The sequence below is a fragment of the Calonectris borealis genome, chromosome 14 (assembly GCF_964195595.1).
Source record: "Calonectris borealis chromosome 14, bCalBor7.hap1.2, whole genome shotgun sequence".
NCBI lineage: Eukaryota > Metazoa > Chordata > Aves > Procellariiformes > Procellariidae > Calonectris > Calonectris borealis.
In genome coordinates this window covers 5,160,640-5,188,079 of record NC_134325.1, presented here as the reverse complement: position 1 = coordinate 5,188,079, position 27,440 = coordinate 5,160,640, and the positions used below count along the sequence as shown (strand labels likewise).

The 27,440-nt window shown below is 43.2% G+C and overlaps 1 protein-coding gene across 1 annotated transcript; it reads right to left on the bottom strand.

Annotated features, from left to right (window-relative positions):
- Positions 1–1,692: 1,692 nt before the first annotated feature.
- On the bottom strand, positions 1,693–27,009 carry IGSF22 (immunoglobulin superfamily member 22). The gene is given in 31 exon segments (XM_075163831.1): positions 1,693–3,714; positions 6,057–6,076; positions 6,582–6,826; positions 8,313–8,392; positions 8,919–9,206; positions 10,110–10,210; positions 10,212–10,285; positions 11,251–11,272; positions 11,274–11,327; positions 12,007–12,139; positions 12,845–12,921; positions 12,923–13,121; positions 15,033–15,115; positions 15,117–15,156; positions 16,262–16,435; positions 17,411–17,666; positions 17,668–17,705; positions 17,945–18,054; positions 18,056–18,131; positions 18,134–18,303; positions 19,532–19,591; positions 20,185–20,357; positions 20,787–21,031; positions 22,084–22,152; positions 22,155–22,367; positions 22,700–22,947; positions 22,949–22,958; positions 24,538–24,618; positions 25,688–25,756; positions 26,459–26,587; positions 26,967–27,009. Coding segments are annotated over 31 exon segments (3,648 nt in total). The 3' UTR covers positions 1,693–3,646.
- Between the last annotated feature and the right edge of the window lie 431 nt (positions 27,010–27,440).

Here is a 27,440-nt window from a genome sequence, read left to right as displayed (position 1 = left end):
ATGTTTTTAGGGATTTGCAGGACTTCTCTTAAAACATGGAATGTGTGACTGCCTTTTCAGTTTGCATCAGATGGAAAGCAAATGCAAAATAATTAGTCATACTGGTTAACAGGATGGGCTTAGCTGCACTTGAACTCTGAGGAGGGTTTAGCTTAAAAGTCTGAACTCTAATTTCAGTTTTGCAAATGGTTTTTAGTTCTTCTAAAAGCCTTAACCAAATTCTTAGACGTCAACTTTGCATCCAAATTTTGGAGTCTGGTCTTATCCCTGACTGTTAGCTAGAATAAATCTAATCCAGCCAAAACACAGTGCTGTCACGGTCTACCTATGGCTGTTGAAAAGACTGGAACAGAAAATGAAGTTATTCTGTTCAGCCTTCTTTCTGCAGAAGGTCAGCTAGGTTTCATGGGACAACTTGCAAAGGGATGTTTAATTTCTGTGATTGTAAATTTTACTGGCTTTAAAATCAGGAGAGAGGGAAGGCCTTGATGGAATCAATAAGGTCAGCACATCCTTCTTGAATCACTTCCTTTTCACCTGAATCAAAGAAATAGCAGGTTCTGTAGCGAAGAAGTGCTTGTACCACCAGTCCTAGGGCCCAGAACAAAAGTTGGTCTAGAAATACAGCTCTAAACCATCACCATGTTCTCAACTAGTATAAAAATGTCACTGTTCACTGATTTCAAATTGGACCACGGCTAGAAACTACTTAGTTCTGGTAGCACTAGCTGCTGTACAAACACAAACGAAGGCAAGGAATTAACACCAAGGAACGTGAGATGTGTACATGTGAAATGGACCATAATTTTGAAGCAGCTGCAGTAAAATCTTATCTTAATATGAACTCAGAAGCAAACACAATGCAAATTTTTATGGTTTCTTTAAAATGTTTGATGGGTTTTAGTTTTCTTAGTTTGGAGGAAGTTTTCTTAATGTTATTTTATTTTTGCTCTTATTGTAAAGAATAAAAATATATAACTCTAGACAGACTACAAGTGAAAAAAGGTGGCCAGTTGGCAGGAATGCCAAAACTTCCGTGGCTTGTATTGTTTCTGTGGTGACACTACGCTGCTGTAGGATGAGCTACTGGAGTGGTGCGACGGCTCAACTGTGAGGCTGAAGCGCAAGGCCAGTCTCATATAAGAGGGATGCAGGGGCCGAGCCACCGAGACTGCAGTGGGAGCACGACTGGGCCAATTCGCATCAGTCAAAAGACAGAGAGAGTGTCAGGAAATAAAAGAAACCTTTTCCTGACAGGTAAAACGCAATAAACCAAAGCCAGCCCGTTGGGCAGTGGTGCTGAATCAGGACAAACACACACATCTAGACCTTGCTTGTGCAGGCTCCTGCTGGACCAGACCTTGCTCCCAATTCACCGGGGGAGGCTTGCTCCAAGCCTACGGTGCTGGCAGGGTCAGGCCAGCAGAACCTGACGCTTTGTTAAATAAAACCCCCAAAACTAGAAAACAAACGAAAAAAAAAAACAAGGAAGGAAAAAATGCCATTGGGTAAGCGGCAGTTCTGCCTGGCTGAGGCCGCAGACTGGCTGGTCTGTCCTGAACACTAATCTCCATGTCTTGTACCCATGCGAGCCTCTCGCTCCAGCCCCTCTCCCACGCATTCCAGGCAGAGTGCACTGAAAGATGTGACCGAAGCAGCTGCTCTCCCCTGGGGAGTCAAGCATTTTGCCACGTCTGAAAGGCTCTAGCACTTACTTCCTTTACCATGATTGTAAAGGTCACCACATGCAGTACGGCCACTTGAACTGGGATCTTTTCTTAACGTATTTTTGTGCTGATTTTACTATTTTAATTCTTTGTTTGGAATGTATTTTTTTCTCATTTCTTCTGTGTGTAACAGCAATTAAAAATATTAATTTACTGGGTGTTTTTACTGGGCAGATACAATGTCTCCTTGCTCATTTTCTGTTTCTGTGACAGTTTCAGCGTGGAGTATGTAGCCAACGGAACCTCTGTGGCAGGCAGTTTTGTGCCACTGTTATGCCCATCAGTCGTGTGGCTCTGCCCTGCAGCCACCCAGTGCCCCACTGAAGCCGACTAACACTGCCACAGCCGGCTACAGTATCCTGTCTGGGGAACCCCGAAACACAGCCTCGTGCACCCCACAGAGCACATCCAGCACAAACTGGCCAGGCACCACCGCAAGTGGCACCTGACTCGCGTTACAACACCTCCCGGGTGCCCTGGGATGCGGAGCCCTGAGGCACGCTCGCCCCTTGCTGCTACAGCCAGTCCCACACACACTGGCCATTTGTCCACACTTCCAGGGAGAAGGCAGCTTGCTGCAAAGGATTGCTCTGGGAAGGCTGCTCGCTGCCCAGAAATCCCAGACAAATGGCCAAGTCTCTCTTCCCCCCCGCCCCAGCAAAATTTCCAGGAGGAAAAAGTAGGGTAGTATGGACATTTTTCTCTGGTTGGGGATCAGATGCCAGTTTCTTCAGCTGTTTGATGCAGTGGCACAGATATTTGGTTTCATTAATCCCGAACCAGGCCATCTGTCACCAGTGGAACAGGTTTGAAGGGTTTATAGCATAGAAGCACAGTGTGTGTAACTGCTCCATTAAGTGGATCTGCTCACAGGCTTAACAGAGACTCCTTCATACTCACCTGCTGAAGTGGAGTGGTTCCTGATGTCAGAATGAATCGGTACCAGGCAGAAATACTACCAAATTCTTTTCAAAGCACCTTAAAGGGGTTAACAGCAGGCAAAAGCGGGTGCTTCTTTCCTCTTTCTTTAATTTACTCTTTTACAATTCCTTTCAAAAAATTAGAGGCCTGCTGGGAGGAGCATCCTGTTTCCTCACACCGCCTTCTTAGCTCCAGATGGAACAAAGGTGGAAAAATATTCTCAGACTGAGTGTGTGTCTGTGGCTGGCCACTGCTCTGCTTTTATTCCACAACTGGCTCCTGGAAGAATTCACTCTAATTAGAAGAACCAGCACCAATGTATATATATGCATATTTATCTATCTGCCAGTCTGTTGATCCTTCAATGGTTCAGATATTCTGTGATTCCTTATCTAGTCTTGGCCACCAGCAGTGAAGTTCCTGGATCCTTCTGGATCTCAAGTTTTACCTTCTACAGCCAGCTCTTTCACAAAGTGACTCCTTCATTTGCAAAGCTACAGACTGTATTAACTTTCTTGATATTGCAAGGATTTAAGTACTTTAGATTTATGGCTTACTCTATGTTTATATACAGTCTGCCATAATGAAGCCTAGATCATCATGGAGGTCCTGCTGGGCTATCTGGGGACATGGAGACAGAATCCAAGTCCCCTCTTGAACTCAGAAGAAGGATTCTCATTGAACAGTGCGGAAGCAAACTGATATATAGAAGAGAGAACTGCAATCTTTGGCTCCTTTTATTACCATTAAGATACATTAGCAGATGGTATTAGAAATATCACCTTTAACATGCACCCTGCTGTCCAAAACCACTTAGAGGGAAGAAAGACGGAAACAGCAGAAGCGTCCCTGCTGAGCAGAAGCCCCACTCTACCACCTGGTTTAACCGACCATTACAGAAGCCAAGGGCAGTTGCATTTTGAGCCACACAAACAAAGACTACACAGCCACAGCAATGCTGTTCTGCATGCTGGACCAGGCAGAGCTAGTTCCACTAATTACATCTTGTGTTTTGACTTCTGCAAATGTTCTGTCACTGTGTCAAGAAGGCTTTTACCATCTTTTTCTTAAGAAAAAAAAAAAAAAGGAGTAAGTGCCGTAATTACTGCAACCAACCCTATGTTTTGAGTGCAAGTCTCACAAAGTTCTGGCTAAAAAGCTTTATAAAGCTTTTCACTGTATACAGGAAAGAGTTGTCTGGTCACAGTTTTCATAGGAAGTGAACAGTTTGAATTTAGGATGTTCTCATTTTCATTCTCATTTCCCCTTGTTCAGTTCATCACAGTTCCGAATAATTCACTTTGGGTCTAACAGGCTTTGTGTTCTCTGCAACCTGCCACCTCCCAGCCTAAGGGAAATGATATTCACCCCTCCTGAGCTACAACAGCAGGAGAGATGCTGCTGTGTGTCACAGAGGTGGAGCAATAACCTATTTGTTTTTGCAAATATTAAGAAAAAGGCTAAAACTGAAAACGTGGCTAAGCAGCGGAATACAAGTGTCCTTCCTCAAAGAAGAGAGACAGAAGAGCATACATTAAGAGGAGTGGAGACGGATATTTGAGAAATAGAGGTTTAGCTCCCATGGAATCACCATAGAAATCAGCAACTGCGACTCCTGCACAGCTATTCGAATCAGCAGATTTGCTTATCCCTTAGATCACTCCTTACTCCTTTCCCTTTCCCTTAGGACAGCCTGTCACCAGGTAAAGACCACTGAAAATCTCTAAAAAAAGTCCCTAAAGAAAGTCTTCCAAGTCCTGGTCTGAAGGAGCTCCCGGCCTAACAAAGAGGGCTTTCAAATGAGGTACCGTGTCCTCTAGCCTACAGCACCTGACTCCAGGCAGTAACTACCCCTCTTCCAGAACTAAAATCAGCAAGAATACAGTTCCTGAGATCTAAAATAAACCTGCAGTTAAGCTCAATTTGAAGTAAATTCCTTATCTTCTAAAGTCAGTTTTACAGTCTGCTCCTGCTTTCCCCCCTCACTCAGCTGCAAATAGCCCTAGCAGCCGAGACACCCTCCCAAGAGACTGCCCGGGTCAAGGCAAGGAGAAGCCTGAGGCGGCCTCAGAAATAGGCTCCCATTAAGGAATCTGAATATAAATGAGCACCTCACCCACACAGTGCTTTTGCAAGCCTTGTTCCTTAGCCAGCTCTGCTTGTAAACAGGCTGCTTTGAATAACATGGAAGAGGTATGTTCCTGTTGTAACAGTCCTCACCTCACCAGGCTCTGTGTGGGAAGTCAGAAGGTAAGTCCTACCCAGCAATCAGATCTCTGAGGGGATAGAAAGCTGTTCTTGTGCCCCTCAGGCCTGCCTGCCCTCCCCGAACCTAGGTGAGCTGCGCTGCCAGGGCTCCTCTTGCATCAGCCTGGCTGGCAATGATGCCAGGCCAGGGAAAGCTCCCGATGGTTTTAGGGACTAGGAAACTGTCCTCCAGCTGTGGCTTGAAACTGTGGCTTCAGCGAGGAGTGTATCGGGGAGCGCAGGAAGTGGGAGACCCAATAACACCAGGAATTCTTAAAAAATGGTAAAGAACTGCTTTCAGTCTTTTAGGTGGGCAGTGGCTGGCTTCAGTGAAAGCAGCGTTGCATGTATCCTACACACACAGACAGACGAATTTGCTTGACAATCAGAGCAGAGCAGCGTGCACATCCTTTCCCTCCACAGACCCACACTGAGCTACTTCCACATTAGCAGAGAGAACCAAACCCTGGGGGCAGCTCAGCAGGCTGTCCAGAAGCAATAATCACAGACAAAAATAACCTTAAAAGATCCTTCCAAATATAGTCCCTCATTATTGGTGCTGTATCAGTTTCATTTCAAGCTGTGCCTGGCAGTGTGTCTCTCTTGTTCCCTTTAAGAGAACACCAACAGGTCCTGAGGAACCAGGGCCTTTCTCTAGAAAGGGAGAATGGGGAAAACATACTTCAGTGTCGTGACAGACAAAAGGATGGAGAATTCTTGCTCTTGAATGTTCAACCTTGAAGGCTCCCTAGTTAATCAGTCATAAGCAGGGTGAGCTTACCAGGGACTGATGAAACTCACAGGACACAGCTGTTTCAAGGCACTGCTGTACATATTGTAAGACCACTCTGCAAGGTTTAAATTTGGGCATGGTGACATGGGGAAACCATGTGTGGGTCGTGGGCTGCTGTTAGTAGAACCTCACCCCATGCACCTGAAAGTGTTCACAGGACCAACTTGAGCCAGCTGGAATCAAGCTGTGTGTTACAACCTGATCTAAAACTTCACTGGGTGCTTCCAGCATGGAAAAAAAAAAAGAGAAGCAAGAGGGGAATATGAAATGTTTGATTTGCTTCCTTTTTATGTCTTGGAAATTTTTACTTGCTTTCATACAATGTTGGCAAAATCCTGACAATTCACAAAGGAAACGAACAGATTTACCCGTGCAGTGTCTGTGGTATCTGCAAAAAAAGCACAAAACTGTTGTCAGAATGCACCAGTTGACTGCTTGGAGGTGCTAAGTATGCCACGGGTGCAGGGCAAGCCTGGTTAGGAACTGAGAAATGGCCATATTTGCTTCTGAGCCATCCAGGGAGAGACCTGCTAGTCAAAATACACAATTTTAAGGGACCCAAATACTGCCTTCAAGCAACTGAAGACAAATCTCAGTGACTTCAGAGAAAGACAAAGTCAGAGTTAGGCTGTTTTTTGGATATGAAGGTAAGTTCTTACAAAGCGGCCCTTGCAGCTCCAGCTGTAGTACCTACAGACTGAGCAATCTCTTCCTCCGTGGACAAGGATGAGAGCCAAACTGGCCCAGAGAAGTGTGATCCACAGTGCCAGTCCCAGTAAGTGCACTTGCCCTGGAAAATACAGGGTGTAAACTATACTCGGAGAGATGAAATCTATGGTTACTCAACCTGGAGGGAATCACCCCCAACAAATCACAGTGGCTGCAAATCTGACTTCCCACAGATGATCAGCTTGCAGCTGCAAGTTATAGGGATCATACACAGACAGATGCTACTTGTTGAGTTGAACCATAATTTAGACTTGGATGCGATGCTAATGTTGCCCTTGTACAGGGTCAGTGTTGGGTGGGGGTTGCTGATGAAAGCACAGCTCATGGCACAGTCGTTGCCATGACTCATGCTGTGGTTCTTCAGTGGGGCAATGAAGCAGGAAGCACAGTCCTTCCTGGGGTACTCCATCTTGAAGTCAAAACACTCCGTTGAGGACAGAGTCACTAGGGGCTGCTTTGCACTGCACTATCTGTTGCACAGGCAAACACGCAAACACAGAGCCAGCACCATCAAGATAGAGAGTCTTCTCCTGCACGAGTACAAATCCAAAGAGCTTGGGTATGGCATTTCACGATGCGGGCCTTCTTTCCCAACAGGCAAAACTCAGAGAGGAGGAAGAATGAACAACTGCGTTACTCTCAGCATCTGACCAGCATACCCATCTCAACATGTAAACAAATACAAACTGAAAAGTAAGAGAGGAAGGAATCAGAAATCTCATTCTCCCATTAATCTGCTATGCAACTGTAAGCAGGCAATTAATTTCTTTGTTTCTTGGTCTGTAAATAAGGTGTCAGGTTTTTGCTCCATGGGGATATATCAATGCCTTCTCTCACTAATGCCATTAAATTGTAAAGTGCTTTTGGATATTTGGCTCCCAAGGCACTTTAGAAATGCATGATTAAATTACAGCCAATTATAAGCCAAAGCAGGTGATCTTGTAAAGGAAGGGATATTGCTCTGCTTATTAGGCATTAATAGTCTACAGAATGCTCTGGGGGAATCAAGAACTGCATGAATTTCCAGTGTCCACTGCAAGTCTTCTGTTTTCAGCCTGCATTTAAACACATTTCTTGAAGTCTTTATTATCTCCTTTTGCACTGTCATGGGGTCCCATCAGGTAAATCTCCTGGATCCTAAATGTGGCACTGTATGGCAAAATTCTCTTGAGACCTCATTCTCAGAAAACAGCTTCTCTCTTCCTTATCCTTCAGAGTTTTGCTAGAGTCTCTCAGGTTTGTGCAAACAAACCTTGTGACTTGCCATTTATAATGAAGAATAGGAAATTGGTTCACATCTGCTTGTGTCCTGCTGTCCTGCCTGAAGACAGGTGGGCTGTTATCAAAGGAATGTTCAAGGGAATGCACTGCAAGCCACAACCAACCTAGCTTTCCTCCATCTACTACTCTGCTATGCTCACCTACATACACAGAAATTACTGAAGTTATTTCAGACTCTGTAAAATACCGGACTAGAGTACTTCCATACAAGAACATGACTACAGCCACATAACTGGAAGTGCTCTTTCTCAGCTGCACACGCAGCTGAAGTAACACACCTACGGTCTAGTGACGTCGATCAAGGAAGGCTGATTGTTAAATACAAATACACAATTTGACGCCTGGTTACTCATTTTAGTGTACTACTTATTCTGTTATTTTAATGTATTGCCCATTACTCTTAATGGGATTAGAAGACATGTAGCAGCATGTGGATAGGCTTCTGAAGAAATATATGTATAGTCTGGTAATATACATTAATATATAGTTTGTTTTATATTACTATATTTTTTATTACAACAGGCACAGGCCAAGCAAAAAAATTTGGCTTGGATCTCACTATTCAGAGTAACTGCATTCTGCTTTGCCACAGGCTGGGCAGAAGGATCACTTACCATTTTGATTTGACGAGCTGGGGCATGTTCAGTTTTGTTTGGGAGTACTGCTAATGAGACATCCTTATTATTGATAAGGCCTAAGCAAGGAGCGACTGAACAAAGGAGAAGGCGTTTACCTGACAGGATGACCTCTGACTGTTTAATTTAGGGACTTCTTATAGCTTCTGGCCCAGAAAGACTGTCGCACAGTCTCCTACATGTGACATGTTTCATTTAGGAAACAAATCCCAGTCAGACTGGAACTATGCTACAAGACAAATGACTTGTAACGCCAATCATCTGTTATGTCAAGACATGATAATATCACCCACAGGGATGGCCCTTACTGTCTTGAATTTTAATTTAAACAGCATCTGTATGAACTGCTATATAATACGCTACACATACATACAGTAAAAGGAAGCCTGGTCCTGAAGAGATTGCCGGCAAACGGATGGGATAGGCCAGGAGGTATTCTTGTGTCTATTCCCCAGGTGGGGACCTGAGGTGCAGAACAGGTCAGTGATGTACCCAAGGCCACGGAGGGAGCCTGAGCTTAGTCCACAGTCTTGTGTACAAGAGCACCCATCTGCCTCCAGTGTTGTCATGAATTTTTATGCTTACCTCTGTCTTTGGAGATGTACCACTGCTCCTGTGAATCCAGAGGGTCAGTGTCCCCAGTGTCATTGCAGACAATGACTCAGAAGAAGTATTTCTTCCCTGGGCCGGTGACAGTGTACTCATTGATGTAGGTGTTCTCCACAGTTGTGAACCACGTGGCAGTACTGACATCACTTTTCAGGACACCATAATCACTCTGCTAGTCGTCTTCTACATCTGAGCTATGATTTAGGGTCACAGTGTTTGGGACTTCCTCAACCAGCTGCAGATTGGTGGATGGTCAGGGGAAATCTAAGAATTAATGAGCACATTTCAGTATTGGTTATTGGTTTCTTCTGTTTGGGACCCTCCCTCTGTGCTTTTCTGGGGCAAGAAGCTTTCACTTCAGCTCCTCCCTTCCAAAGTCCCTGTGTGTCTAGGAAAGTACTTCTTTCCCTGGTTTCTTCTACCCTGAGCAACCTGAGGACCAATTTGCCTTGTGTAATTCCCTTCTGATGTAAAAATAAGGCTGTTAGTTTTAAAAAGCACTCTCTGAAGAGATGACAAGTACAAAATACACTGCAAAGGTCCCTAACTCCCAGCAGATCATTACAGTAATAGGAGTCTCTCTAAGGAGCAAGTCATGTCCACTTGGCTGTCATAGACTCACTTGCAATGGAAATGATGTCACCAGACTGCTGAGGGGACAGACACTGTTGTGTTAATGCTGTTACGGTGATTTGCCCGATCAAATAATGGCATGAAAAACAAGGCAGCATTCGGGGATGTCTGGAGCAATAACGGCTTCCCCCTTTCCCTCTACATTGGACAGAGTGAGCAAAGCCCCAGCAGTACCTTCCTTATCCCTCAGCTCTGAGGGATGCTGCTCCCCGGCTTGGCTCAGCTAACTGGCTCTGGCTCTGAGCTAGTGTGAAGGTGGGACTTGGGAAACACAGTGACAAGAGGTAGGAAAATCCTTTGTGACCAGGGAGTCTTTCTCCCCTTGAGTGGAAACAACATTTTGGATCGCTCCTGCAGCATTTTTTTGGAGAAGGGGTGTGTATGATTGGGATCATTTGGTTTTTTGAAGAAAAAAACCAACCTTCCCAACTCTAGTATTGATGCAGAAATTGTGTGAAATTTCTGTCAGCAGAGGAATACCTCCTGTCGACACCCAGAGGTGACTGAGATGCTCAAGTTTGCTCTATACTGTACCTGCAACTTGGCTTTGAATGTCGTAAAGGGCTTCTCCGTAAGTATTCTTGAGGATAATCTAGTACAGGTCAGAAACAAATCACTTGGTGCTGTGGATAAGGACTGGGAATGGTTCTTGTCCTTCCTCTTGTTGATATGCCTTCTTTTTGCCACGTCACTGGTGGTGGTAGTGAGCCCTGGCCAAGACAAATGTGCAGCTATAATGTTCTGCTTCCTGACTTGGGTGGAAACAGAAACACGTCTTTGAGCACAAAAGGGATATCACTTGTACATGATCAGCCTGATAGAAAAATGTTTCAAGGACAACAATCCTAGAGATTTCTCCAAGCTGTAAAGGCAACGGCAGGCTTTGATCTCTGCAAAGTGCATAGAGCTGGCTTGGCTTGGGAGATGCCACATAAACCTCATGCTACAGTTCATTAGTTTGATCATCTTGAAAGCTGAGGGAAAACAGCTGGTGTGATACAGATAAACTTGTACAATTTAGACTGAGAGATACCTTCTTACACTGGGCCTGATTCTGCAAGGTACTGTAGGGCCTCAGCTCATGCAGTAGTCTAGGCTTAAAAAAAAGGAAAGCACAGAAGTTGCCCTTAGCCTCTACAGAAATGAGCTCAACATCCATGTTAATAGAAATTGTACCTCAGAAGGGACAGTGTTGGGACCTCAAGCGTTGTCTTTACAACCCGATCACTCCCCTAGGTCACTCAAGGTTTAATTCAGAAGGATTTCACTTCAGTTAGCATGAACTGTAGTTGCATGCTCAAAAAATTCTTCTTCTCATGATGAATCAGAGAGTTTTATGGTTTGCTGAACACTGTTGCTCCAGCTGCAGAGGGCTGGATTGTGCAGCTGACAAACTTGCGTGCACAGAAGTCCCTCCACCCTTACCACCACAGGGAGCCTCATAAAAAGACTAGCCATAAAAACAGTGAGCGGGTATGCAGGACTTCGTGAACCTAGAGCACCGCATGAGTTTTCTCCAACGGTCAACTTCTTTTAAACCAAAGTGGCAGCTCATGTGATAAAGGCCAAAGGACAACTACAGCCTCCACAGCCCTGCAGCTGTATTTCACCAGGTGCCCAAGAAAACTCTAACTGCAGGATTTCTCCTCTGACAGGACACAGCACAGAATCTCACAGGGAAAGATGCATGAATGCATTTCTGTCCCAGCACAAACCACCATGTGGCTCTTCAGCCTCACAGTCACATCAAACCTGTGGGGGGAATAAAGGAAAAACAGATAGAGAGAGATAAAGTAAAAAGTTAAGAGTGAGAGATTGCACAGAAAAGTAAAGCCATTCTTTAGTCTGTTGAGTCATGCCTGGAGACTGGAAGAAGAAACCTTCAAACTGTTTCAGCAGAAGGCAGTTAGTGTAAGGGTTGCAATGTTGCCAGCTCTTTTCCTAATGCCCATACCACCAGAAGAGAAACATTAATGCCTCAGCAATCAACAGCTTAGTGATGAGCACCTATTCAGGAAAATTTCAGGCGAGGCAGGTGGAACAGGAACATTTAAAAATAGTTCATGTAAAAAGTGAATGAGAACAAAGAAAAAGAAGAAGCAGCTTTAACGCCTCATTACATGATTTTACTGTCCACCTTCAATTGCCCCAAGCAATTTTGTATAACGTCTGATTCTTATAGGACTTCTCATACTCTTCAGTACAGTACTGCATGTTGCCATTCCACACCAGACAAGCTTGTCTGGAGCCTGCAGTCTCTCTGGGATTTTTGGTGTTTCTCTATTTGGAGATGTGGTAACAAAGCCGTGCTGCACAGACGGGTTGTGTAGTTCCACAGTGGAGACCAAGAAGAGAAACAACCATTTTTTGTATCGGTCATCTGGATGTTGCCTTCTGAGACTTCCTTAGTCAAGCCTGAATGTCCTTCTACTCTATAGGAATCAGCGCTATGTAACAGGACTCACGAATCATGCATCTTTTCTTGCTGGCGTTACTGCTACTGAGGGCAGTCAGCACCATGCTTTGAACCTGGGAGTACCTTAGACATAAAAAGTCTGAATTTCCTAATTAATAATTGAGCAATCGTAAGTCCTAAACAATAAAGATTTAAATACTTTGCTACCTCAAATAGTAAGCTATCTAGGGATCTCATGGCAGGTCATGACACCTTCATTCTCAAGACATAATTAGTGTCTTTGAAGCATGACCTCTGATAATATTATTTCAACTTTAGCATGCTGGCATCTGACTGTTCACCCCATTCAAACCAAGCACCTGAAAGAATTATAATCCTGTCTCAGTACCACCCTATTTACAACAAACAGGCATTTCAAATGTGATGGTTTATTTGCTGTGGTACCTATCCTTCTAACCCATACTCAGACTACAGTATCCATGACAGGAATCAGAGAATCTTCCAAAAGTGACTTCTGTAATCACATGTGAGATGTGAGGTGAGAGGTCAGATGGTGGAAGAAACAACTGCCGTTATACCTGACATACTCATTCAGGGGACAGCTCAGCAAGAAAGATGGCAGAATGATTTTAGTTTGGCTCAAGGACTGCACAGCTTGTGCTGCTCTCCACCTTCTCTCAGCACCTCTGAAAACTCAGCAAAAAGAAAATGTGATGCAGGGCTGTGATGCTAAATGTTCTTTTGTGCAAGATGAATTTGATAATGCTTTACAAAATGAGGTATATGTTAAAAACAAGAGAAAGTAACACCTGATAGCTGGGAGTTCCAGCTGGACGGATACTGCAGGCCTTACCTGAAGGTGGCATTGCTAGAATTCCTTCCACTGCTTCTCCCATACCAGCTTCATTCACAGCTTGGGTTCAGAAGTAACATTTGTCTCTCCTGCAAGCCTCCCACAGTGTAAGTGGTACTAGAGATAGGGATCTTGGTGCATTTTGTCCACTTCTTGGTGTCCTCAGCTCACATCTCTGGTATGTATCCTGACAGCACACCTCCCTGGTCTGGCTCCTGCCAGGCTGAGGAAATGCTGGAGTTGGAAAAAGCCACCGCCTTCAGCAGTCCTGGAGGCTCTGTGACAGCAGGAGAGCTGTGACACACTACTGTACCTGCAGGCCTATGCTTGCATATGTGAATACAGAGCTGTTCCTATTTCAAGATGCCGAACCTGCAAGGTTTTAGGATAAAAGGAGCCTTGATAAACACAGAGCAAATCTGTCCAACAAAACAACACAGTTCCTAACATGGCAGATATATGTAGGTTGGCCATTTAAGAAAAAACCTCACAACATTTGACACAGGACCATCTGAATTCAGCTTGGAAAGGGCACCTTCTGTGAGCACTGACCACCACTCATTCTCCACATGTGTTTGGGAGAGGTGTCTAGCATTAAAGGTTTGCTTCTGTCTCTTCCGAGCTGACTGGTAAGCTCTACAGTACATTTCCTATAATCTGCCTTGTATGGCTTTGAGTGCCTTGTATGGCTTTGAGTGCCTTGTGTCTCTTCTTGTTTGATAAATCCCTCTTACAGTTCTGTGTAAAGTGGTCAGGTGCTATCTGGACTGCTTGGATTAGTGAATTAGCTTACTGGCTTGCAAGATCCTGTTAATGTTCTTCAAGTTTATTTGCCAAAGATTACAGCACCCCTAATTAATAGTCACTTTTGAAAACACAGATCTTGCTTTTTGCTCTTTAGTCCACCTTGCAGCAGTCTAGTTCGATCTCCGTAATATGTAAGAAGAGCAAAAGATGGAATATTAAAAAAAATCTGTATGTTTTTAATGAAATTAATAGGGAGTTGTGTATCCAAATCCACGTTCTGCTCTGAAAGTCTCAGCTAAAATGCAACGACCCTCCCCCCAAACCAAAAATGTCAACCAGTGCAGCATGCCATGACAAACTTGATGCTAATGGCTTTTATACAGAACACTCATATGAGCACACAGGGTCATAAGGAGTATGGTGCATATGGACAGTACATATTCTCCTAGGCTAATATGAAATAATGCAAGTCTTCAAATAGGAGAAGAATCATAGCTTCAGGCTCTAAATTGGTTTTGTGTTGTCTTCTGATGTAAAGGAACCTGAATGCTTTCCCATCTGAGTAACTATTTAACCTCAAGGCTCTCGTCTACTGCATAGAATCCTCTCATTTTTCAGCTATACCAGCTTCCACACTTGGCCAGTTTTTTTTTCTAAATTATGTGCAGCTACTAAGGCCCACTCCTGTATCTATTACAAGATTCCATCAATAGTTTAAGCTACTTATTGATGGCCTCTGACAGCCTTTTGTTTTTAAAATGCTTTAGTTATATGGTCATATACAGTAAGAATTCTCTATAACTGGCACAAAATAAAATCTGCCCGTTTCAGCATTTCTGAGGCTACTGTAATCCTTTGGAGTTTGCCTGTGATTTTGATCAGTCCAGAATTAGGCACAGATGCTTTGCTACTAAAAATCCAGTATTAAAATAAAAGAATGTAAGAAACTTTCATGAATTCCACAAGAGTTTTCTCTTCTTTTAAAAGGGTTGATGGGGGACTGATGAAAGGACCATAGTAACATGTATGAGAAATTATTTTCTTTGTCATACATTAGGGCCTTTGGCAATCTATATGTAAACATTAAGTACTACAGGTACTAAAGGTATCTACACCTCAGAGCACCTTTATCATGTTGATCTCTGCTGTTTGCATATACTCAATTCCCCCCAGGTGGGAATCTCTTACTGTGTCCTTATCTTAATAGTTACATATTTTAAGTGAATCATATCACACTTTCAGGCACTTAGTTACAATATAATTACATTTATAGCCAACGCTATTAAGGCCTTCCTTCATCTTTAGTTAAGCTGTAAACACAATGCAATCCATTACATTGAGCCAGGCTGGAATTGCCACATTCCCTCAGACTTCAGTCATAAATGCATAGGTCTGGTCATCGCATACATGTTTAGGAAAACTAGACATTAAAGAAACATACTGATGGGATCCTTTGCAATGAGCGGTTGAGGGATGCTGAGAAGTCCGGGGCCTGCGTGGTTCACAGCTATCACACGGAACTCATTCTGTACCCTCCAGAAAACCATCCATTTTGAATCTGGTACCTAGAGACACACATGTTGCAATCAGACACCTCTCTAACCACCCATAAAAGTGTTCCCAAGTGGTCACTAATTTTTTTTTAATTGCTTTTGGACTGAAATAAACCAAGAAGAAATTTCAGCTCACAGACTGCTGGAGAACAATATAAATTTCAGGGGTCCAGGGAGCCCCTTAACTAGGTCTAACCTTTACTTCTCCAGTGGTCTGCTCCATTTTCATCTCTCTCTCCTTAAGGAGGAGATGGAATTTTGATGCATATAATAAGAGGAAAAATGCATAATTTGCTTTCCACTAGATTATGATCTATAGCCTGGTATAATCATACATGCTGGGGAAAAATATCTTCATGTCTTGCTTCACTGACTTCAGTGGGATTTCCCACAATGTAACAAAGTCAACAGAGTGGCCAAGCCTTCCACAACCTAGCCTTCAAGCAAGGTTAAACCTCCATTCAATTTTGGAAAAAAATTCAGGAATCGAATAATTTGCGTTAAAAAGTGTTTCCGTTATTTACCATGAGTAACGTTGGTGCTTTAAGGAGGATATTTTTGGGTAGTGTGATTGATTGTAACTTAATTAATACAGAAGTCCAACATTTTGAATGAGACAGAGGAAAGAATCCAAGAAAGAACCAAAATATTAACAGAAAAGGAAAAGCAAAAGTCTCGTTAGTCAGATGCTGCTGCAGATAGGAACACTCCCATGTGTTATACAAGCTGTGCTAAGCATGGATCATATGGTTGCTATCTGATGAATACAACAAAATCAGTCACCTGTTTAATTCAGTTCTGGTCTAAGTCAGGGAAAAGCAGTCAAATTTAGGTAGGGAGAAATGTAAAATGTAGGTGCTTTGAAATTAGGCACCCAAATCCATAGGTGTGACTTTCAGAGGTGCTGAGTGTTTTGCCCTCTCATTGTTGCTCGTGGGTATCAAGCCATTTCTATTTGAGGGCTGAAAATCTCACTTTGAATAGCGTATGTCAAAATGTGTATCTTGCTAGATGTCATGATGAAATTTTCCATGATTAATCAATACTCCGCTTTGCATTCAAAGCTTATCTAACTTCCCTTCTGCCTACATAAAACAGATAATAATCATGGTCTGACCTTGGCCTGGCTCCTTGGTGACCGAGACGCAGAGATTGCTGCCCTTCTTCCTTTTCTCTCTCGTGTAACCTTGCACTGGGGAGCCTCCATCCTGGGCTGGGGAGTTCCAGGTGATGGTGACAGCTTCTTTCCTGACATCTACAACCTGAGGCTGAGACACCTGTCTCAGAGGCTCTACACAGAAGAAAATGAAATTAGCACAATACAATCAGAATTCATTATCTCTAAACTGTGTGTGTGTGTTGTGTGTGTGTGTATAAATATGTATGTATATATGTACTATAGCAAGAAGTCAAGGAAAGTAACTTGTATGTTTAGGTTTATTTATGGCCACAACCTTTTTCTAAAGACTCTTTCTTTGCCATCTACTTCCCTTTGTCATTTCAAATGTTGAAACATTTCAATTCTTGCACTTATTCCAAAACTGAGCTCTTTCTGTGATGCATTACAGAGTGGCTCAGAAATGCCTTCCCTAATCCATAGGAAGTTTGGACAAAAATGCAAAGTTTTAGATGAAAAATGATATATATTACTTTAAGTTGGTAATTTTCTTTCTGAAACATTTCAATAGGCCAGATTGCTGTTTGCACTGTATCTTCTGTGATACACCCTGGTCTTGGGGAAAGGGGACTGCAAATCCCCTTTCATTGGGGATGCCAGCCCACAAAGGAAAAATCAGAACAAGAGGTATCCAAACTATAACCCCCAGAAGATAGTCCAGCAGTGTTTTCTAAGTTAGTTTTTGGCTGACATATTTTCTTTTTTGGCCGCAAACCAAAATGTTTTTAAGCATTCCCTTTTAAATTATCTTCTCTCCTCCCCCACAATATTTTCCAGAGAAAGCCACTTTTCATTTCTGCCGTATCCCACGAAGCTTACGTAAGTGACACCAGAACAGTGTGTTAGTCAGTCCTCTCTTGTGGCCAGTCCATGTCGAGGGGTTTCTGAGTCCACAAATGCTTACAGTGAAAGGACCTGGGTATTTGTTTGATCCTGATTATCAGCCTAAGCACAAAGCAGCTTCTAAGCTCTGTCTTCGGAATTTGTTCCCTCAAACACAGGGACAGTGTTCTTTTGGGGCCTGGCAAGGAGGAAGAGGACAAAAACGATGGGAAGCGGGACTCTGAAACCACCTTAAAAACAGCTGGCTAATAGGTTATCCAGCAAAAACTTCTGTTTCCAGGGGCTCGATGAGGCCCTCAGAGTTGATGGCACATACTCTGAATTAGTAAGCTTTCCCTTGCTCCACCTTCTCCATAGCAAATGTGGTGCCATTGCCCTCCACCACCCCTACTTTGATCCACGATTTTTTCTTCAGCCATCCTCCTCTTGGTGACTGAGTCACCTGCTTTCCTCCATTGCCTTTGAGTGCTTTCCATCTCATTTTACATTTTCCCCATGTGTTACAGGAACTCGGCTTTCCCCTGTGGGGGTTTTAGTTTGTCTGCAGTGTGAGCAGCTGACCAGAGTGACATGGAGGGCTATTATTTAGAGGGTCATACCCTGACACGATGTAGATCAGTGTAGATTACAGCAAAACTAAACTGTCTTGAATCACTTGATTTGATAACTCAGAGTCTGCCCCACTGCAAGACTTTTAAAAAGAAAGTCTGAATTACAGAGTCTGTAACCCAACATATCTACCTGTCATTCCTGCTATAAAATGATTAATTTAGGACCTACTAACGAAGTTGAGGTAAGGATTGTCAGAAGCCGAGCCACAGTCATTTTTCAGATTCAACATAATGGCTCCACTGTCTTCTCTCACACAGGTTTTGATTGTGAGTAACGAAGTCACTGGCTTTCTCCACCACCACCTTCTCTTCCTCTGTCACCTCAAAACCATCTTTGAACCACGTGACTTTGGGACTGGCTTTGCCTTGAGATGCACCTTGACGCTTTCTGTATGCTTAGTCTTCACAGTAACGCTGTGTGCAGCAAAAAGCTCGAGGACAGACGTCTTCAATAACAGGAGAATCTGGAAAGAACAGAAGACATCTGAAAGCTGCAGCTGCAAATACAACTTGACATCCTTCCTGTGCCTGTGAGTTCCCAGAAAAGGTGGTCCAAAGCTGGGCCCTTCATACACTCCTTCGTGTTTTTAATATAAGAATCCTGTATTTTGTGAAAGTCTTCAGGGACACACAAAATCTTCAGCGTTTTTGATTCAGTTAATTTAGTTCTGTTTCTTGTACAGGGAGCCGGCTGACCTCCTTTAGTTGTTCAGCTCAGCAGAAAAACAGGGACCTCTGGGAGATAGCAAGCCCCAAAGCTCCTCACTTCCCTAGGGCCTGGAGATTTGATTCCAGGCAGCTTCTAAGTTTTGCAAGGCACAAGAAGCAGCCCTTTGTGCTGTTCTTCCCTAAGGCCACACTGGGATATCTACGATCATGATAAAGATAACAGAATCAAAGTTAGGTACTGCTTGTAAACAAAGCGCTCCCTCATTTGTTAGAGTAATATGGGAAAAGTATAAGGATGTCCTGCACACAGTAAAGAAAAATAACCAGGTTCCTAAACATATTTGGTGTTTTTCCTTTTATTTTTGTCACACAACGCATATGTTTAGAAATTACAATCTTCTGCTGAAAGTCATAAAAAGGCATTCAAAAATAGTTTTGAATGCAGGAAAATCGACTCTCCCTATACCAAAACTTTGCTGTGGATGAGTTTTTACTGCAACACAGGTATGATAAATATCCGGTGCTGCAGCCACAGCATCCTGACTGCTGCGTTTGTCGGGCTGCCCCTGCAGCGGTATCTATCCACCTCGCCTGGATCCAGCAGACAGAAAGAGGCTTCGTTCCACGCCGCAGACCAGTCTGCAAGTCCATCTGGCGCCATCTGGCTGCCAAGGGCTGAGTAATACGTGCATTTATGTATTTCCATGTATAATTTCAGAAAAGGTGTTTTTCTTGTTGCTCATGACAACAATGTTTGAAGTAAAGGCTCAGGCCAAAATTCTTGATCACTGATTATAAACACAGAAACCTATGCTCAGTCACTTAAAATCAACCAGTACGACTGTTCAATTTTCTCCCCTCGGGGAACAAAGAAGCAGAAAGAAGAGGTTTTGCTCATGCACATAGATAAGCCTGTAAAATGGTACAGGCCCAGGTAAGGAGACCTGGTGAAGCACTGATTCTGCAAGTGTTTGCGTACGCCTGGTGAAGAGCAGTAAGGAGACGGAGTGGCTACCTCCAACGGCAACTGTTGCTCCACTCTCTGCCCCCTTGGGTCTGAACACACGTTCTCTATCTCCCTTCATGCTCCTCTCCCATTCTGTCAACGATGAGTTTGTAGATGGCTCCCTGCTTCACTATCCAGATCCTTTTCATGTCTGACAAGAAGATTGAGGCAGGAAACAACACACATTGCAACAAACACCATCCAACCCTGTCCCTGAATCCTTTGATCAGAATTTCCTGCTCAAAGATGACTAAGCGGTCAGGATTTGTAAATCCTACTCTGGTAAAATGCTCTGTGATCTATGGACAAAATGAATGAGCGATCTGTGTATCTGCATAGATGAGCCACATGGCATGTCCATTACCATGCAAAGGATACATTTACTGATTACTCTGAAAATCAGAGACTGGGAGAGGGAGAAGGGTGGGTGGTGAGAAGCCAACCTTGTGGGAGAGAATGCGAGTCTACAGGCTGAGAAAATGGGTTAGCAAATGTGAAAGCATCTTTACAGGAGACTGGGAAGGAAAATTTTGAAAAAGCCAACACTCAAAGCCAAAATTTAGTAAGACTGAGGCTGTAGTAGACTGCGAAAGATTAAATCCGTTCTTGTCTGATCTGTCCATCTGTTTGTCCTTAGTCAAAAGCCCTTTATCAAAACCAGGCCAAGTCCCACAGTAGCTATTTGGAGAAAACTTCCCACTAGGGTTTGCAGCCTTTCATTATACTGACAATACCATGGGCATTTTACCTATTTGCCATCATTGAGCCATATTCTTTCCACCTTTGCATCATTCAGAACAACACAGAGCTCGGCAGGATCTCCAACTAGAGCATGAACGTCACACATGGTTCTGACGGTGCAAACGTCTCTGGAAGAAATCCCGGTGGAAGCACGTGAACAGAAAAACTGTGCAGAATGATTGTTGACTGAGCACTTCAAACACCAAGGAGGTATTTAACGGCAGGGAGGTCTCATACCAAAATGGACAGGCCCTCAGGACGGAAGTGGTTTAGTGAATTGTACATCATGGGAAGAAAGGAGGATGGAGGAAGGCTGTTCCTAAGTAGTTTTTGCCCTTCTTTACGGGTGTTCACTGCAGGGAATGTAGCTATAGGAACCCAGAAGCAGAACACAGCCTCTTGGTGCTGCTCCAGACCCTTAGCTGGTCCAGAGGAGCTGTCAAACCAGCCGAACTCTTCCTCTGCTGCCCACACAACATTTGTATCTGAACCTGAACTCCGCACGGGGAAAGATGAATCTGTAACTAAGCCACCAGCCTGCAATTCCAGTGTGTACAGGAGTCAGAGGCGGTTCAGCCACGGCTTTCCAGGTTACCTGTGCCACAGAAGTGGTTTCTGCCCCAGAGGAGTGGTCAGAGAAGGCCTCTGCCTCACACTGTCCCTTCAGGCCACCCTGGCCACAGCCCATAGAGGGCACTCGTATACCAGGCCTGGTACCCATCCTCCAGGAGCCAGGGCTTCCTTGCCCACCGCCAGCCACCGCCACCCTGGCCACAGTCTCCTCGCCAGGCTGCACACCTGGAAGGCCCAGGGCTGGGGATGCCATTGGGAAACCGCTCCCTTCCGGCATGTTTTGGGAAAACAAAATGAGAAATACATGGCCAAAATGCAAGTAATGGAGTGACCTCCATCCAAGTCCATACACCAGGACAGGGTTTGTGGGGCATCATCTGACACAGAAAACCGGGAACTATTAGGAAGAGACCAGCCTCACAGAGACATCTGTCAGGGATGGGTACTAGGGCAGATCAATCTTCCATGTGAGAAAATCTGCTTGACCTCACAGCTGAGCTTCTTTTGGCCCCTGAAGGTTCCTACCAATAAATATTCAGTTGTTCCTGAACCTGTGAAGGCTACACTAATATAATTTTATCCTTCCTCCATGCAGTTCATTTTTAAATGGTCTTAAAATACTGCGCTTTTCATGGAAGGCACCTGAGCATAGTTCAAAGCTGGTCCACATCTAACAGAAGTCATCTCAAATACTAATAGCCACTAAAATCCACACCCTAACTTTGAAATTCTTCTCCAGCCTATGCTGAGAGCATTAAGCTAAACATTCCAACTTTTTTCCCCACTCTTAACAGCCTTGTGTCTTTCTATAAAGATCATAGACTTAAGTTTACAGCATCAATAACGCTGCTGCAAAATTAATTCACAAAACAAATGTGATATTAAATATTTACCAGCCTCACGTTGTGCTGCTGGTCCTCAGCAGACTGCAGTCAAAACGTCCCATGGGTCGCTTTAAAGAGTCAGGATAAGAATTCATTAAGACAACCCTGATTAAAATAAAAAACACGGTACACTTTACTAGGCTGGTTTAGGTGACACGTGCAAGGACTTAAATGGAAGATTTACTGCTCTATGCTTCTACCGCTTTATACAGCAAAGGGAAGTCCTTAATTATTATCTGCATGCTACCAAGAGGGGGCACAGACAAACAGCTTATTCCATGTTAAACAATAAATAGACTGCAGAGCAGTGTTATCTCACATCAGTTTCCTAGCTGTTATAGCAAAGCAGCACTGCTCCTCTGCAGAGTTCACTGAAGAACAGTGTAAAGACTACTATTCCTCCTCCTCTTCCTCTCTTGAGCCGTTCACACTTACCTTCCACAGTTAGGCTGGCACTGCTGTACTGCTCATTAGGGTCACTGTCTTGATTTTGTCGCTGTGCCTATCTCCTGAGTCACTCAGCTCAGCAGCATTAATGATAAGCTCCGCTCTCTTCCCTTCATGCTTCATGATGTACTGAAGAGACCTCTCAATCAGTCGTCCATTCTAAATCCCCTTCAGAGTGACATCTTCAAAAGTCAGCACACACTCCAGGCAGGCTTTTCCCTTCTTTTTCACTTGGCTGTTCTTGAGATTGCTGACGAACTGAATTGGAACCCCTGGGAAAGGGGAAAGGGTTGGCAAGAAAAAATGGCGCATACCAGCAAGCACCTTATAAATAAAAACAGGTGGCCTTCCTTTGCAGGATATAACATGGGCTCCTGTGCAGGAGAGATTCCAGGCTTGGGACTTTACTGCCAGTGTGAAAATGAGGTCTTGATGCTCCTCTGTTTGCCTGTCCACAGACTAGCTTTATGAGACTGCTGCTTCCATTTTTTTCAGCCCAAGCTCTGGGGCTTTGTGTTTTAGCTTTATGGATTTTGCAGCTCAAACCTTGTTATCTTGCGTTTGATCTACCCACTGCCAAAGCAGCTTACTTTGCATTACTTACGATCAATGAAGAGTGGAGTGTTCTGCACTAGATCTCCAGTCTCAACACCGAGTTCTTTAAAGTCACTGGACAGAACACTGTTAATTTTCATAGTGTGGGCCAATCCATCATCAGATGTGATGATTTCACACTTCAACTCTTTCCCATTGAGCTTCCAGGTGAAGTTTCGCACTTCCTTTGGCAGGCAGATTTCAAACACTGCTGTCTGTCTTTCAGTAACTTTCAGTGGTTTCAGTTCCGTCAGGAGTTAGGGGCTCACCTGTTAAAATACCAAAAAGACAAATATTCATTCTGTTATGCTTAGTTCCTGATCTCAGATTTCCTACACTAAATAGCTAGACTTCAGTGAAGTCATTTTGCTTTCTTTCTTGAGTGGTAGCAGAAAGATCAATTCATTCCTTCAACTTCAGTGGAAATTAAGTTAACTACAGTTCATAATGTTCAGTAAAAGTTTCATGTAATCCTACAAAGCTGATCACCAACAGAGACACTGGTTTTCTGTTCAGTTCTGTCTTAGCTCTACTTTTTTTTCTCTCCTTTACTGTAGGTCATTGTAAAGCAAATGGCTTCAGGCAACTGCAGATGACATCTATAAGCATACCTGGAACCATTTGGCAAGCTGAAATAGGACTGACATCTTCCTGCATCATCTGTAAAGAGTGCTGCAGTGCCTGGCACAGGATCGCTATTTGGCTTAAATAATGTAATCTACCACACTACAAAATAGCCTGTGCCCAAGCCCTGCTAGGGGCTTTATCAAAAAGGTAGGTATTATACTTAAATGGTACTTATGGCAAAGCTTATCTTTAAGAGATGGTCCTACTGCAATAAAAGGTAAGGCAGGTGGGCAGCATCACTTTTACTTAACATTGATTTAAAGCAAGTTTGCTCTATATAATGTGGTTGGTTTTCTTTCAAACAGCAGGCACTCATTTGGCTGGTTGTAGGAAGCATATGCAAATGAAAAAAGATCGTTGTCATCACGCCCAGGCCCATCCACTCACTCCCAAGTCCTGTAACATTGTTTGAGCAAAGTTCACTTCCACTAAAAGGACAGTGCCAAGGTGCATTTCGTCATTCCCATCTTTTCCACTAAAACTGGTCCAAATTCAGCAGTGACTCACACCCCTGCCACACTGACGTCAGTGGAGAATTTGGCTTATTATGTGTAATAACTAGGCTTCAAACTGAAATCTGCTATCTCATGAAAGGTGTTTTCATATGGGCACTCTGGTAATTGTGGGTTGGTCTATGACTTGTACAATGTTAGATTTCTGTTTGAGCCTAAAAAGACCAGTGAATCACGAATGTGGCAAAGACATATAAGAAAAAAAAGCAGGTCACAGTTTGGTCCACCAATTTTGACCCTCAAATTTTTGTCTGCAGATGTTGACATTGTACACAGAACATCCAAGAACAAAGATTACTTATCACTCTCAGTGTAACAGAGAGTTTCTTGTCAGCCACAAGAAGACTGTAGGTGCCTAGGTCTTTCCCATTCATATTGGTGATGCACTGCATATATTTCATACCCATATGCTTCATATAATTTTCTTCTCAGGGAATAGAGGGAACACAAAAGCTCTTCCCCATAATAAGTACAATGCTTGCACCTTTGAAAACATGTTCTTTTTGTGCAGTGGACACAGAGGGCAAGACACACAGTGCTCAGTTTAAAGCCAGCAGGGGATAGATTCTTTCATTCTGCTTCACCCCACTCTACCTGCAGAAAATCTGTCCTGCAAAGACTCTCCATTTTGTCTAATTTAAAAATTCTTTGAAGCCTAGTTATTAGTAACTGATCTAGACATTAATCAAGCCAGACCTCTAGAGCTTACCTTTAGTCATGATCAGGGATACTGTGTAGATGGCATCAGCATGGATATCGGACACTACACACTTGTAGTTATCTGTATCATCTCAAAAGAAGCATTCAGATTGGAAAGGAAAAAAAACATAAAGAAAGCAATAAGCAAAAGCTCCACATAGGTTGGGGCGCTGGGAGCCGATATGGCAAATGGATTAGTGAATTCCTCTTTTCATTTGTGTTTAAATCAGTATTATTTTTTAATCATCAACAGAATTGAAAATCCAGAATCTGAGGGCAGAAATTTTGAAGCCAAATCCAATGCTCCCCCCTCCCTAAAGATCCCTCACAGCCTTCCCAAAGCCCTAGAAACAGACAGAAGTCTTCCCACTGACAATGATGTATTTTGGATCACGTCCATTCTTGGCCTAAGGCAGCAAAATGAAGCCACATTTCTTCTCAGAGACATCCTTTTATTCTGGTGCTCTGCATTGAAAGTGAGTATCACCCCTGAACGGCATGAGCAATACAGAGAACAGAGGGGGTGAATGGAAGCTGTTGGACTTCAGAGTCTGGAGTACTGCAGGAAAAGAAAAAGAATTTGACCTGCCCTGGCTGGCAGGCTGGTAAACTAAGAGAGAAGAGGTGAATTAGAGTGAACTAAGAATTAAGGAGAGAGGAGAAAAAGTGACAGAGCAAGGAAAGTAAGGAAAAGAACAGAAGAAGGGCAGAACTTTTGCAGCCATGGGACATCACAAATTAAACAGGGCTGAACTGGGACATATGTCTTGAATATTATGAATTATTAAGATTTAGCGTTGGTTTTGACTAAATGGCACACAAGAGGCAATTAAGGTCTTGCTATGCTAGACACAAAACCAAGTAACAAAAATAATGGTTCCTGCTTTGATGCTCTTTTTCTGTTGATCGGAAACACTGCCCTATAAACACACAACAGTATTTGAAAGTAGCAGTATTGCAGTAGGCCGACTGCAAATGGGGACATTTTTATTGCTGCGGAGAAATACTATAGTGTTTAGGTTTTTCTTTTTTACAGTTTTTACTGTGAAAATAAAAAAAAAAATGAGCTAAGAGCAAGCAAAAAAGGTGTGTTACCTTAGCACATACTTCTTAAAAATACTGTCAAAAACATTCTGGATCCTTCTTCTATTGGTACCCACTCGCTCTTTTCCATGTTGCATTAGGCTTTTGTTTACTTTTATCTTTAGCTCAGAATATTGCTTTGTCTCCTAAAATTCAAGAAGAAACGTTGGAATTAATGAACGAATGAGTAAAATGGAACAGGGGCCTGTTACTTACTTTCTCTGTTTGGGTTTATTTTAAAAGTATGGTTTCTTTTCCTGTCTGCTTTATGGAGGAGATTAGATTATCCTTGCTTTACTTTACTTACGGTACTTATTACAACTTTACATCCATCACAGATACCACTCTGGGAATGAAATTTGTTCATTAGCAGCACTCTGCACACTGACAGGAATGATTTGTGATTTTTTTGTGATATATAATAAAGACTCATATGATCTTTCTGTCACTTTAGACAGTCACAGATCTGTCATATAGGAGAGATTATACATGATGGAAAGGCTTATTTAGTTATGCATTAAAGGTCACATTCTTCCAGCCCCAGCCAAATCATTCGATCATGAGTTTTGCATAAACAAGAACTGCTGTATTTAAATCATAAGGACAGGTTTCCAGCAGCTAAAATGAACAGCGGCTTTCCCACTGATTTTGACTGATCCATGACCAATCTCTAAAAACAGTGAGGATGGGCATAGGTGCATTTTGCACCTGTTTTTGTTTACCTCTCTTCCAGTTGTAGAAGAAGATGGACCACATTTACTTGCATGAGATGGGTGAATATACCTAAGAGCACCTGAAAATGTAGTCAGTTGTTGGCGTGTCTTTCATCAGAAATTGTTGTTACTCACCCTCAGCTGTTGCCAGTGGACAAGGTTTTTCCACAAATTCAGGAATGCTTTCTCCAGCAAGGATCTCAAAGGAGCATGTCACCATGCTAAAAGACTCCAAAAAGGCAAAAGATTTCCTAGAAACAACTTCTTTGGTTAATCAAGCACAACAGAGAGGTACTGTTTGAAGGATTTATTTACTGGGAGTGGGAAAGGGTGGATACAACAAGAAGCCCTGAAACGTAAAGTTACACAGAGAATTGCCCCAGTCAGTTAAAACCCTTGGGAGAGGAAGGTCTGTGCAGCAGGAAGAGTGCTAGCTGTCCATAGGAGACTGCTGATCAATTCCTTGCTTCTTTCCAGTCTTTCTGTGGGATTTTGAGCAAGTAATTTGCTCTCTCTGTACCCGTCCTGTCATCTACACAATGGGAAAATTGGGCTGCAGGAGTGCTGCAAGGTGCTTTGATGTTAGCTGTCATTCAAGAAAGGTATCAAAACCGGACGCATCAAAAGGCCCATTAGGACTTACTCTGTTCTGCACAAGCTGTATTAAGCTCCTGAGTACTGCTCATGCTCTACGTTTAGACAAATGCACATAGTTTAAGACAAATCCTCCTCCTTTAAACTGTTCATTTCAGGAGGCTCCGAAGGGCTGCATTTTTCTATCAGAATGAACCCATTTAGTTTGTTTTTATAAGAACTAGTTCTTCAGTTTAGGTAAAACTGTATTTTTTTCCAGCCAGACTGACCAGTAAGGAGCTGGCCCTGAATACTCATTTCTAACACCTCCTTGCAAACGCCTCATTGGAACTGAGATATTTTTCTGTAGTTAATAGCAAAAGGTCTCAGTTTTACACCAGGAAAATCAACAGAAACTCTACTACCAGCTTGGATTATTCCGGCTTATTAATTTAGACTATTTCATTGCACTTTTCCTTAATCAAGGACCTCCCCAGCTCTCCTAAGTGTATCACATATAGTGGGATACGTGAATGCTACAAGG